This window comes from Nylanderia fulva, unplaced genomic scaffold (assembly GCF_048542155.1).
Source record: "Nylanderia fulva isolate GAGA-0341 unplaced genomic scaffold, ASM4854215v1 Scaffold1, whole genome shotgun sequence".
In the NCBI taxonomy this organism is placed as follows: Eukaryota; Metazoa; Arthropoda; class Insecta; order Hymenoptera; family Formicidae; genus Nylanderia; species Nylanderia fulva.
Window position 1 is genome coordinate 1,757,492 of NW_028189192.1, and position 12,633 is coordinate 1,770,124.

At 37.8% G+C, this 12,633-nt stretch overlaps 1 protein-coding gene across 3 annotated transcripts in view; it reads right to left on the bottom strand.

Moving 5' to 3' along the window:
* The window catches only part of LOC114939107 (uncharacterized), a 215,468-nt gene that overhangs the window by 44,899 nt on the left and 157,936 nt on the right, over positions 1-12,633 (bottom strand). For all 3 annotated transcript variants that reach the window (XM_085488866.1, XM_085488897.1, XM_085488838.1), the window contains 2 exons: positions 5,395-5,618; positions 746-929 (listed from right to left, as the gene is read on the bottom strand). In XM_085488866.1, coding sequence (XP_085344992.1) covers positions 746-929; positions 5,395-5,618 — 408 coding nt within the window. The remainder of the gene's footprint in view (positions 1-745; positions 930-5,394; positions 5,619-12,633) is intronic.

Consider the following 12,633-nt stretch of genomic DNA (forward strand, 5'->3'; position numbering starts at 1 on the left):
GCGATGCGAGTCGAAAATCAAACGAGTCAAAAGTCTATGGCAAGAATCTTGTGTACGTCTATTGACAGACAAGATACATCGGGTCAAGTGTATGAAAACATGCGACTCCGATGGCGAAATCGATCGATCGACACCCGACTTTCGACTGATTTGTTTCCAGTCGATAAACAACGAAACGAAAACCTCTCATCGGCCTTTTCAATAAAGAAGTATGTTTCTCAAGGTACTTTTATTGACGAAATCACTACATGTCTACGATGTGCGCAGAAATATATATTACGTTAATTAAAGATATAATTTCGACATTTTGTCTTGATATTAAATTTGTATTTTAACGATTTAATTTACATATAACAAATTTAATTTATATAGAAATGGAGCTTCTATTCTGTATCTTAAACAGATAATTTTTTGTAAATATTAATCAGAGAAACTCTTATAAAATTTTCTTCCAATACCACATTGTCTCACGATTATCATGATTTTCAAGATAAATTTTAAGAGAAAATTCTGTGTATCGATAAATAAAAAAAAAAAAAAAAAGAAAAATTACTAAAATAATAAATAACAGTAAACATAGTTTTTTTTACTTAAAATTATATTAAAAAAATAAGTAATAAAAAACGTAACAAAAAAAAAACGATGGAGAGATGCGAGATCTCTCTGTCTCTTAAACTCGAAGGGAGTTATTTTTGGTGGAAAAGTTTGGTCGAAGAAATGCAATGCTTTGTAAAAGGGTACTTACATCGGCAGGAGAGTCGAGATGATACGTTCGGCCTCTTCCGGAGGCGGCGGAAATTCCTGCGTTGAGGAGACTCCCGCGAAGTCCTGCGGCTCCGGGCAGTCCGGGACCGGGCGTAAAGCTACCAGTGCCATCTTCGCCTTTCGACCGTTCATACTCATGTAACCGTCGTCCTCGGATTGGTGTCCTATCGGCACACAAGTTTTACGATTACGGTCCCAAGTTTCTCGGTAGCGACGAGACGTCGGAACGACTTAATCCACCGAACGTCCAGCTTATCCTAAACGGTCGGCGACTATTTCTAGCGCGACTCTTTTCGAACTGTTCAGGAAGGAGGAGGAAGAAGGAGGAATTGCATTACCTCTCTCCGCTATCGCTATTGTGATTCCGAAAATACGTGCCGCGTAAACGTTACCTCCCTCGATAAAAAGACGTCACACACGCGACGATATTTCAGAAAGTTTCCTCTGAAAGCCCCTCGGAAATTGATCGCTTCAGCTCTCTGCATCGAGTCGCAATATCCCAGATTTGCGCATTCTTATTCCGTCGAAAGGAATCGGCCCTACGTTGGTGACCGAAAAAAATTCTGCCCTTTCACTTCGACGTTTCACATTCGCGATGTAAGGTTGTGTTTCGATTTCCCATCCGGATACACCTAAATATCTACCAGAGAGAATTTTCTTTTAGAATTTTCTCTGAAAATTATGGTAATTGTGGGATGATATTGTATTGGAGGAGTTTTATAAGATTCGAGTGTCTCTGATTAATATTTGGCACAATAAAACATATTAATATGTACATAGTAAAATTGACTAAGATGTCAAATTAATCGAACATATTTTATATCTCTTCGTGATAGATATTAATATTTTTATTGTGATAAATATTAATCAGAAAAACTCTAATGAAATTCTTCCAATACCATATTGTCTCATGATTACCACGATTTTCAGAGTAAATTTTAAGAGAAAATTCACTTTGCATAGAAAAAAAAATGACAATAATGGGACAATATTGTATAATATTGGAAGAATTTTATAAGAGTTCCTCTGATTAATATTTTCCACAAAAAAATATTAATATCTACCGCAATAAAATATAAAATATGTTCGATTAATTTTATTCTACTATGTACATATTAATATTTTTTATTATGGTAAATATTAATCATATTATCCCACGATTACCATAATTTTCAGGGAAAATTCTAAAAGAAAATTCTCTCTTTCAGATTCCTCGCATTCTCAAAACTGAACCGTTCAAATTATCATTTTATCCACTATAGGAAGAGTGAAAAAATCACTCAACTCCATGAGTCGGACGATGTGGGTGATAATGACATAAAGATCATTAAAAAAAAAAAATACTTGAAACCTCTTGGACACTTTTTCGGCTAGAACCCATCAGGTGGAGTGTCGGAACGCTAAGACGAAAGGCGATGTGGATTTTTCCCGAGAAGGATTTTTCCTTGTTAATCAACCGCGATCACTCGCGAAGGTGTACAGAGCAGAGGGATGCCAATGGGATGTCGATTTGAATTTTCGGTGAACCATGCACGAGACAGGCCTGCCTGTCCATCCTTCTCTCTATCTATCCTTCCCGCGAGAGAGCGGGAAATGTTACGTGCTTTCGCGCCGATTTTCCGCGAATTGAATGGCAGACCGCCAACTCGGCGGGTTTATGTTGTACGTCCGCAGGAGCGCTTCCCGATGGTAATAAAGCGAAAATATGTATTCTCGAAAGGCCGAGAGAGAAAGAGGGAATGATGGACGCAGACTCGAACGATCCCTCTGCCTGTGAACCTCCGACGCATCATCTTTCTCTCGCAAAATGCATTTTATTACACTTAGTTATTTATTGGATTGCTTCATAAATAAGTTCCGCTGTAGATAATTATTGAACTTCCCTTCTGAGAAGTTATGAATTTTTAAATCGAAATAGAACAATCGCGCATTAATCGATTTATACGTGCAACAGATTGCACTTTATTTAGGTCGCTCCATGAAATAAAAAAAAAATATTAATGCTGAGATCGATAAAGTAGAGAAAATTTTTTCTGCAAAACCTTCAAAATTCTTTGAGGATGGAATTAATAAATGAACAAAATAATTTAATAAATTATCTAAATAAGAACAAGCCGGATGTTGCTGCATTACAAAGGGAGTCTAATTCCATAATTTATTTGAACCATTTGTAAGAAGAGATGCAAACGTAATTCATCCTACTGTACAAAAGGGCATAAATTAATCCGAGCTGACACGCGTGAATTTTATAACTAGATTAATTTCTTTGCGCATTGTTTAAACATGTAGAATCGGTAGAATCACGAGTCCACCGTGCAAATTTGTTCCCAGTTGAACGTGCAACGGGAGTGCAAGAAAGTTAAATATCTTAGTTAAGGGTGACGAGTTAAATTGCACAAAACACACACACACACACACACAAACGAATTCGCTCGCGTTGTCGAACGACTTTCCGCGACAACTCGCACCGGCATAGAACTTTGCGCTTCAAATGCGAGCCAGATATCTTTAGAGAGGCGGAAATAGCGTGCGAAGTTCTAGAAAGAGGCGTACTCGGTTGTCACTGGAAATTTACTATCTTCGCCCTGTCGATATAAAGCGGCGGGCGTCGCTTCTTCCGCAAGTTCGGAGAGAGCGGATGCTTCCTTCCGCGGTGAAAATTTGTCGCGGAACCGTCATCGTGTGTTCGCGAATCTCAACGCTAGGCTGTGTTTTCCCAATCAATAAAAACGAACGGACTCTCTCGTACGTAAAACGCGACGCGATATTTATTTATTCTCCATCGAGATTTAATTTTTTAATTTCGCGATAATGGAACAATTAGTTACGATTTTACGATTCGATTCGGGGCGCGCGATGCATTGTTCGCTTGTTATTATTATACCCCATTTTACATAACGCCGATATGCTGAATTATTCATTACCGAGAAACGTGATAATTCGTAAACAAATGCTTGTAATTATCCCATGCGAGATTCGACGGTATAATTCGCGAATTCGGATTGACGTACCTATATAAAAGTCGGCGATTTTCAGGGGAAAAAACAAAGATCGCAAAATTTCGGTCTGGTGTGCGCAAATGCGTGAAAAATGCAATTTGCGTCGAACATGAACATTTTTTCGATTGCGATTCATTCGCTGCGTTTTTTTCACGCGTTCAATGACGAGGTATAGATCCACCTATATACATTCCTTCCGACGAGGAAAAAAAAATTGACGGTTCCTGTCAACGGTCTGTCAGTTCGCCAACGCGCGTTCTCGGACTACTCGAGGTGATATCGATTTTTCCGGCGATCAGACATCATCGGACAATTCCCCCGATGCGAAAGTGTTCGCTCTGCACGTTGTGCAAAATCACGCGGAAAGAACAAACTCGAAAATTTATGCGACATTTTGCGATAGCTTCCGCCCCGCGTAGAAAAGTTGCCAGAGAAGGCAAAATAAGCGGAATAAGCGGAATCGCGGAAATTGCGCGACGCTAATATAATGTTTTTTTTCCCTCAACTTTTCTTCATCTTTGTAACACTGCATTTTTTTTCTGTATTTTCTACAAGCTAACTCTCGTGTATACACGGATTTAACGTTCATTTCTGTAATCGTAGTAGATCGTGAGTTACGTTACTTCGTATAATCTCGATTTTTCCTTGGAGGATTCACCCCGGAATGGAATAATGAATCTGTGTTAGGATGGTATTAACAACTTACAACCGTTCTCTATTACAATCGGGATCAGGATTTAGAATCTTACGTATATGATAGCAGTGCTATGCAGGGTTCTCGAGGGACGTACTTTGCAGAATTTCAAAATCCTACGACGTCATCTTTGGACGATCGAGAATACGGATAAAAATGCAAATCTAAGTATCATGGACGATCAAAGCTCACTTGTCATCGTCCACGCGCAAATGCAAAAGATTTCACGCTCGGAGGGAACTTTTCAATTCGCGATCTTCCTAGTTTAAACAGCATTAGGAAACATAAAAGATACGAGATCTAAAAATAAATAATACAATAGTATATTGTGTATCAAGTGCGGAAAGTTGACAATTGGTCACGAGTGCGACCACCCCACACGAGTGAACAATTGTCAATCCGCACGTGATACACATACTATTTTGTATTACACGTGCAAGCAAAGTGGCACTTTGTGTGCGTGTTTTCTGTGCGGAAAGCGGCCGATTTCCCACGCCGCTATCTAGCGGCGACGCGGTGAGTGAATAAGCCGCATTCAAAGCCATTGCCTACGGCTGAGCCGCGTTCAAAGTCATTGCCCACGGCTAAAGCCGTGGCAACGTGGGAAATCAGCCGCTTTCCGCACAGAAAACGCACACAAAGTGCAACTTTGCCTGCACGTGTAATACAAAAAAATTAACAATGTTTATAATTCTTTTTTTCAGTGTTGACACGTCGTAGTCTGACGGAAGGGACAGCAATTATTTCTTTCGCTTTTACCCCGAGACTTTTTGCGCGTGAAGGAAAATAAATAACGAAACATTAGAGGAAGGAGGGCAAATCCTGGCGCGGTTAATCGCTCTTGGCAAATACGGGAACGACGTCCTTAGAGGACTCTCTCGCTAGGAAGTAGAAGCTGTAGGGACACGATAAACGGGAAAAAGGACCTAAGGTTACCTAAGGACGGACTCTCGTCGTCGGGCGTGAGGCCAATACTCGGCTCCGTGCTGCTGCCGCAATCCCCGACGCCTCCCCCTCCGTTTCCGCTTCCGCCGCCCCCTCCACCGCCACTTCCGCCTCCGCCGCCGCTGTCTCCGCCACCTTCGCCCTCCGCCTCGTGCTCGTCGTACTCTGAGAGCACCTTGTCCAACAGCTCGATCGATCGTTGCACATCGTCACCTCTGGAACAAACATAACGTTCGATTCTATAGAGATTATCGCCCTTCTATATATAAACAAAACGCGACCGGGGGTGATTCGTCCTTGTATCTAAGACGAGCCAAGAGGATCATCGTGTCGAGCGCTCTCGTCTTTCGATTTTTTTTCGATTTTTGTATACTGAAAAAATTATTAAATTAATAAATATTTATTTCAATACTGCCAAATTTGAAACAAATAAATATTTTTTCACATCAAATCAATATTGTTAGTTTCAAATCAAATGATTTATAAAGCAGTATTGAAATAAATATTTATTCGAATTCAATAAATTTTTCTTTCAGTGTGGATTTATCGGAAAAATGTAAGAATTTTTTAATTCATATGAATGTAAAAAATTTTTAAATTAAAAATATTATATTTTTATAAAAATCGCCCTTCTCCTTAGGTCGACATATAAATCATCGGTGTATCGATAGAGAACTTTATTGCACACCTATGGCATATCATCCCCCACTGTTCCCTCTATCTCGTTACGGCTAGTATCTGCACGCGTCCCACTTTCGTAAACGATAACCGATAAACGTCCCGACAATTTTACGCCGCTGGCGCAAACTATTTTCCGAAGCGGCGTTAAAAAGTCAGTTTTTAATTAAAAAAAAAAAAAAAAAAAAAAAGTGGGTCGCGCTGCAAAATAATATCGCGTTGCTAAATTAAAATGACAAATATATACGGCGGTCCTACGTTTGCCCTTCTCGCTTGGTTCACGTTGCAAGATGCATTTTCTCTAACGCAAGGGTTGTTTACGCGAGAAACATGTTTGCACTTAAATTTATGGTATACTTTTTGTTTCTCTCTCATTAAAATCCATTTATACATATTTTTTCAAGTTTATACATCTGAGAATATTCTTATACAGAGATAATTCTCTGTCTGAAAAATATTAATTAAAACTTTACGAGAGCAAACGCGTTCACACGCTGCGTACAAACATTCGCCCAACAAAGTTTTCTTCGGTCGACGAATTCTGGGTCAGTTTATCGAAGTCGCCGCATCCCAGAATCCCAGGGTGATACGCTTTGAGATCGACGAGGGTTGACGAGGACGAAACAGTTTAACAAACTTCATTACGTTCGTCGGGCGAATCATGTTTTTTCTGGTGTGTACAGGATGCTCGTACATGAATCCATCGTGGAAAATCGATTATCCGACACATTAATCGTCCTTACTTGACTCATCCGGTAGACCCTTTGCCATCAGGAGAGAAAAAAAATGTATACTTGTGTACCTCCGGTTATTCCGGGAGGGAAAAAAATCTCTCCGCAATCACGCGAGAGAAAAAAGTAACATTTATCTGCGTTATGAAAACTTATCCGATACATGTATATATGTGTGTGTGTGTGTGCGTTATTTGCTATACATTTTTCAAATCAGGAAGCACAGAGTCCTGCAAATATTTACGTTGAATTACCGAGAGAAATTTTTCGACAAAGTGCGAGAAAGAGATCGCGAATCTTTTCTTCCACACGAAAATATTATAATTAAAAATATAATTTATAATTTTTTATAATGGAATATATTAATATATAAGAGAATATATAAATATAATTTTATATGTAGTTTGTAAAACTATAATTTATAATTTTTATAATGGAATATATTAATATATACATAAGAAATCGCACTATTTTTACTCAATCATATTATATTTTATAGGAGTATATTATAATTATTCAAATATTTTAATACACAAAAATAAATGCATAATATTTCCAATTTTTATATTAAATAAATAATGTCCAAATATCGTCATATTTCAACTTTATAATATTAATAAATTTGATATATATCGTAAAATTTGTATCGCCAAATTTTCTCCACGTATAATCCTTTGTATTTATATTTAATGGAGAAATCTATCTCCATATAAACGGCCATTGATCGCTGAAGAGAGAGAGAGAAAGAGAGAGAGCAGAAGCGTGAAGAGAGGAAAATTTGAAAGCCCTGATAAAGGGACGCCATAGACCATTATCAGTCGCTATTATCACACTTGCCGGCATATATGTGTACATATGTGTACATATCGAGACCATTATCGCCTCGAGGAAAATTTACCAAATCAGAAGTCGGTCGTCATTATAATCCGCGCGCGTTAATTATCCCTTTAACTCGCAGCGAACAAAACCGATACCGTCGTCGATAACGCTCCGGGTTCGGTTGCATCACTCTCTTCCGGGTCACCGACTGCACCGGGACCATCCCACGGTAACCTCCTACGTGGCGATAGTCAAGCATTTAATTAGACGCCGAAGGGGATGGGTGGGAGAAGTGATGCGAACAGAGGGAAGATGCGAAGGCAATCCAAGCACTGACGCAATGCGGTCGGTCCTGGATCGAGCCGTAATCACGGATTGTTAATTAGTGTGGAAACACGCCGGTGGCTTTCGTTACGGAAGAAGAAGAGCCGAGTCAATCAGCCGATCTTGCTACCATGCGATGAAACGCGGCTGGTTTCATCGCGACATGAAAAAAATCGCTACAAATAGAATCTGTGTCTATATAAAAGGTACCGTCAAATTTTCATCGCTCGATGTGTGCAAAATTATTTTGTAACGAAATTCTTCCGAAATTCGCGGGTTTTAATTATGTGTTTGGATCATATTGCCAAAAAAATTACACAGAAAAAATTTGGTCTTAGAATTTAGCCTGAAAATCATGGTAATCTTGAGACAATATGGTATTGAAAGGATTTTATGAGTTTCTGTGATTAATATATAATATTTGCCACAATCAAAATATTGATATCTACTATGTATAAGAAAATATAAAATATATTCGATTAATTTTACTATATATTAATCAGAGAAACTCTATAAAATTCTTCTAAAACCATGTTGTTCCATGATTAGCATTCTTCCTGTACAAAATAAGGAATTATCTCTTTTTCTTTTGGATAATAATTTTTTTTATATTTTTTATTTATTTATTTTGTCTTTCTTTCTTTAAATTTCGTATAGATCCAGACAGTAATCAAGAGAGGAAGTGCTCATCGTCGTATTGCTCATTACGTTGTCCTTGGGGATGAAACGCACTGATTTTTCGGGACAAAAGAAACGCGGACTTTGTGCGGAGTTAATATCCCGGGGAATAATTCTACCGTATAATAATCGTCATGGTCGCCAATTATAATAACAGAGAGACTATACCGATTGATCTTTATCCATAGAGACTGATAACCTCTTGAGCATATATTAAACTTCAATAATTCCGTTCCTGAGAGAAATAATAACTCTAATTAAATAAATTAGCAAGGTAAAACAAACTATATTATACAATCATATTCGATGTTTGAAATAAAAAAAAAATAAAAAATATTTAGACATCGCAGAGAAGACTCCAATTTCCAGTATTTCTCGTTAGCTCCTTTAAGTCCATTTTGAAGTCGATTCACCGTTTAGTTTAACAGTTAAATACAATTAAAAATCGCATTTTTTCTATACACCACGTGAAAAGATGGCATTTTCATCACATTTTAATATATAACAATAGAACAAATCTTACGATTTTAATAAAACACCAGTGGGCTATACAATATGAGTGTGGGATTATTTAAAAAAAAAATTAATTTTTTCCACCGTTTAGTTTCAAAGATATTACTTTTTAAAGAAATGAATTTTTTTCCAAACGGAACATGGAGAGAAATTGCGATGATGATGTGTATTCATACATGAACTGTTTCTATGTGAAGAGATTCAGACTGTACAGACTCAACTAAAATTGTTGCTACGGTAACATTGTATAAATAAACGATGAATTTCCTTATCGATTAGAGGCGAAACTTTTAGTTGATATTGTAGCGATAGAACTACCTTAAAAGAAAGATGTTATGACAGAAAGAAGAAAAGCAGCGTGTCGCGAGTGACGCGTCGTAGATCACCAAGTTCTTCAAGCTAAATCACCCGTTCGCTCGGCGATCACGTAGCCAAGCAGGGTCGAAAAGTATCCGCGAAAGTATCCAAAAGACAGAGGCGGAAGACGTCTGACGGATTAGGACGTCTCTTTGACGTTCTTCGGATCGTTCGTTCGGAGCGTCGGCGCGCAGCCTCCGAATGACAAACCGTCGTCGTTTATCTCTCCGTTTTCCCGTGGAAAACGCCACGGAACGAAGAATTCCTCCTTGGACAAATAGTAATGGCGTCGACGACGGCGAGCTCGTTAAACGCCCGTTTTTCAGACTCATCCCGCTTTCGGACAGACAGGCAGACACGGCTTCGCGATCAGCGAGGCGGGCTTTAATATTCCGTATACTTTCGTAAAGTTCAACGCAACACAATCACAAAGGATTCCCATTTCCTCCTCCCGATCCGCCATTTAGTTGGAATCTCGTCATGCGCGATTACAAGTGGCCGCAAAAACTCGTAAAAATGTTTCTTATTCTTTTGACGCAATGAAGTAATGATATGCAGCTCCCGATACAAATATCGAAGGTGTTTATCGTTCGTTTGCATATTTTATATATTGAATATTTATTGAATAGGAGAGATATATTTTAGATATTTTTTTATACCGAACCGATTATATATATATATATATACAACATATGCATTAATCTTTCCTGACTGACAGCCAGGACAACAACTTCCAGCGTGAGGTATCAATTTTTTTCGGTCATGAGGTATCAATATAAATTCTGATCGGACGTCATTAATCATCACAGAGGTGAAGTATCGAAGCTTTTCGGCGAAAAATTGAAATACGAACGCTATCACGTCCCTGTCGCGCACATTCCGTCACAGATCATTTCTGAAATATTTGACGATCTGTGTACTCGATCGAAATTAAATATAGTATATTATTCCTGGAATAAAAAAATATATAATTTTGTTTAAAAATTTTTTATATACAAATATATACCTATTGTATTGATATAAAAAAAAATAAAATATACGGGCGACTATTCTGAGACATTTTAGGTTTCCTCGGGAAGAGAAGAGATTTTTCAAGGGTCATCGCTGTCTACTTTCTTCGCGAATCGCGCAATTCTCGCTGCCAAAAGCGAAAGCCATAAGCTGGCTTATCTCCGTCGTGTTGTTCCGCCTTCGTCGAAGATTTTCTCGAGATGTCTCGTGACATCCAACATTGCGCGAATGATTCGAGCACTTGGACAGACGTTCATCGCGACGACGCTTTCTCTTTCTCTTCGAAGTTGAAATCTTATCCAAGGATCGGCCATGCGCCGTTAAACGGTGCTCCGTCGAGATATCTTTCGAAAGTACAACATTACCCGACGAAATCAATACTTTCCTTGAGTCCTTCTCGCGAGTCGGTAAACATTGAAGACGATCTACACGCATGTGAGAGAGCCGGGACAATTTCCGGGGACGTGTCGCGAATGCGAAAAAAAATCACGGAGAGAAAATTTGCATACTATCGTCTGAAACGTCGAGTGTATCTTTGAGACACTATTATTCCGGAAATCCTTCTAGCGGTTTTTATTTTTCGAGGCGAGATAAATACAGCGAGAGAGGACTCTCGAAAATGCCGGGATCTGCATCTCAATCTGTGTTTAGAGCCCCTCTCTCTTTCTCTCTCTCTCAGTTTCTTCACCGCGAGAAAAGGTCGAGAGTTTGCGGAGCAACCTCTTCGTGACGTAAGAAAGGCCTCATCGACCGATCGGAGTCCTTCTTGCCTTCTACGAGGCACTGGCAACTAAAGACGCGGGCGATGGTGGATAATCTATAGCGGCCAGGTGTATCGATTATCCTGTGACCCGATTCGGACTGGATATCGAGTTCCTGGGTCGGCATGTAGAATTCCCACCGCTGCACGCATCTGTACGCGTGCGCCGTCAGACATGGACTGTTCCACGTGCAAGGGTTGGTTCCTGGGGAATTGCATCGTTCCGCCACGTTTCCCTCCCGAAACGTATATATACGTGTTTCGAAGAAGAACACACATCTTACATCAAGAATTCTTTCGATACAGTTCAAAACGCGATGTTTCAGAACATAAAGATATATTTTGTTATAAATATATATTCGTTTTAAAAAATAAATATATATTCTGAATATTTATTTTTATACAGGGAGAGAATTTGCTCTAGGAATTTAGCCTGAAAATCATGGTAATCGTGAGACAATATATGGTATTGGAAGAATTTTATAAGAATTTTTCATTTTTTTTTATTAAATATTTACCACAATAAAAAATATTAATATGTACATAGTAAAATTAATCGAACATATTTTATATTTTACTGGTAATATTATATATATATATTGTGACGCATAAATAAATATTTAATCAGAGAACTCTTATAAAACCAATTACCATCATTTTCATTTTGAGAATAAATTCTACGAAAAAATTTTCATTGTATTTTTATCAAATTTATATATTTATATGTAATTAATGATAATGTTGCACGTGCAAGGGTGGTTCCTGGAGAATCGCATATATATACGTGTTTCGAAGAAGAACACACATCTTACATCAAGAATTCTTTCGATACGGTTCAAAACGCGATGTTTCAGAACATAAAGGTATATTTTGTTATAAATATATATTCGTTTTAAAAAATAAATATATATTCTGAATATTTATTTCTATACAGGGAGATAATTTGCTCTAGGAATTTAGCCTGAAAATCATGGTAATCGTGAGACAATATATGGTATTGGAAGAATTTTATAAGAATTTTTTATTTTTTCTCTGATTTAATATTTACCACAATAAAAAATATTAATATGTACATAATAAAATTAATCGAACATATTTTATATTTTACTGGTAATATTATATATATATATACCATATATATATATATATTGTGACGCATAAATAAATATTTAATCAGAGAACTCTTATAAAACCAATTACCATCATTTTCATTTTGAGAGTAAATTCTACGAGAAAATTTTCATTGTATTTTTATCAAATTTATATATTTATATGTAATTAATGTTGCACGTGCAAGGGTGGTTCCTGGGTAATCGCATCGTTCCGCCACGTTTCCCTCCCGTATACGTTTCGAAGAAA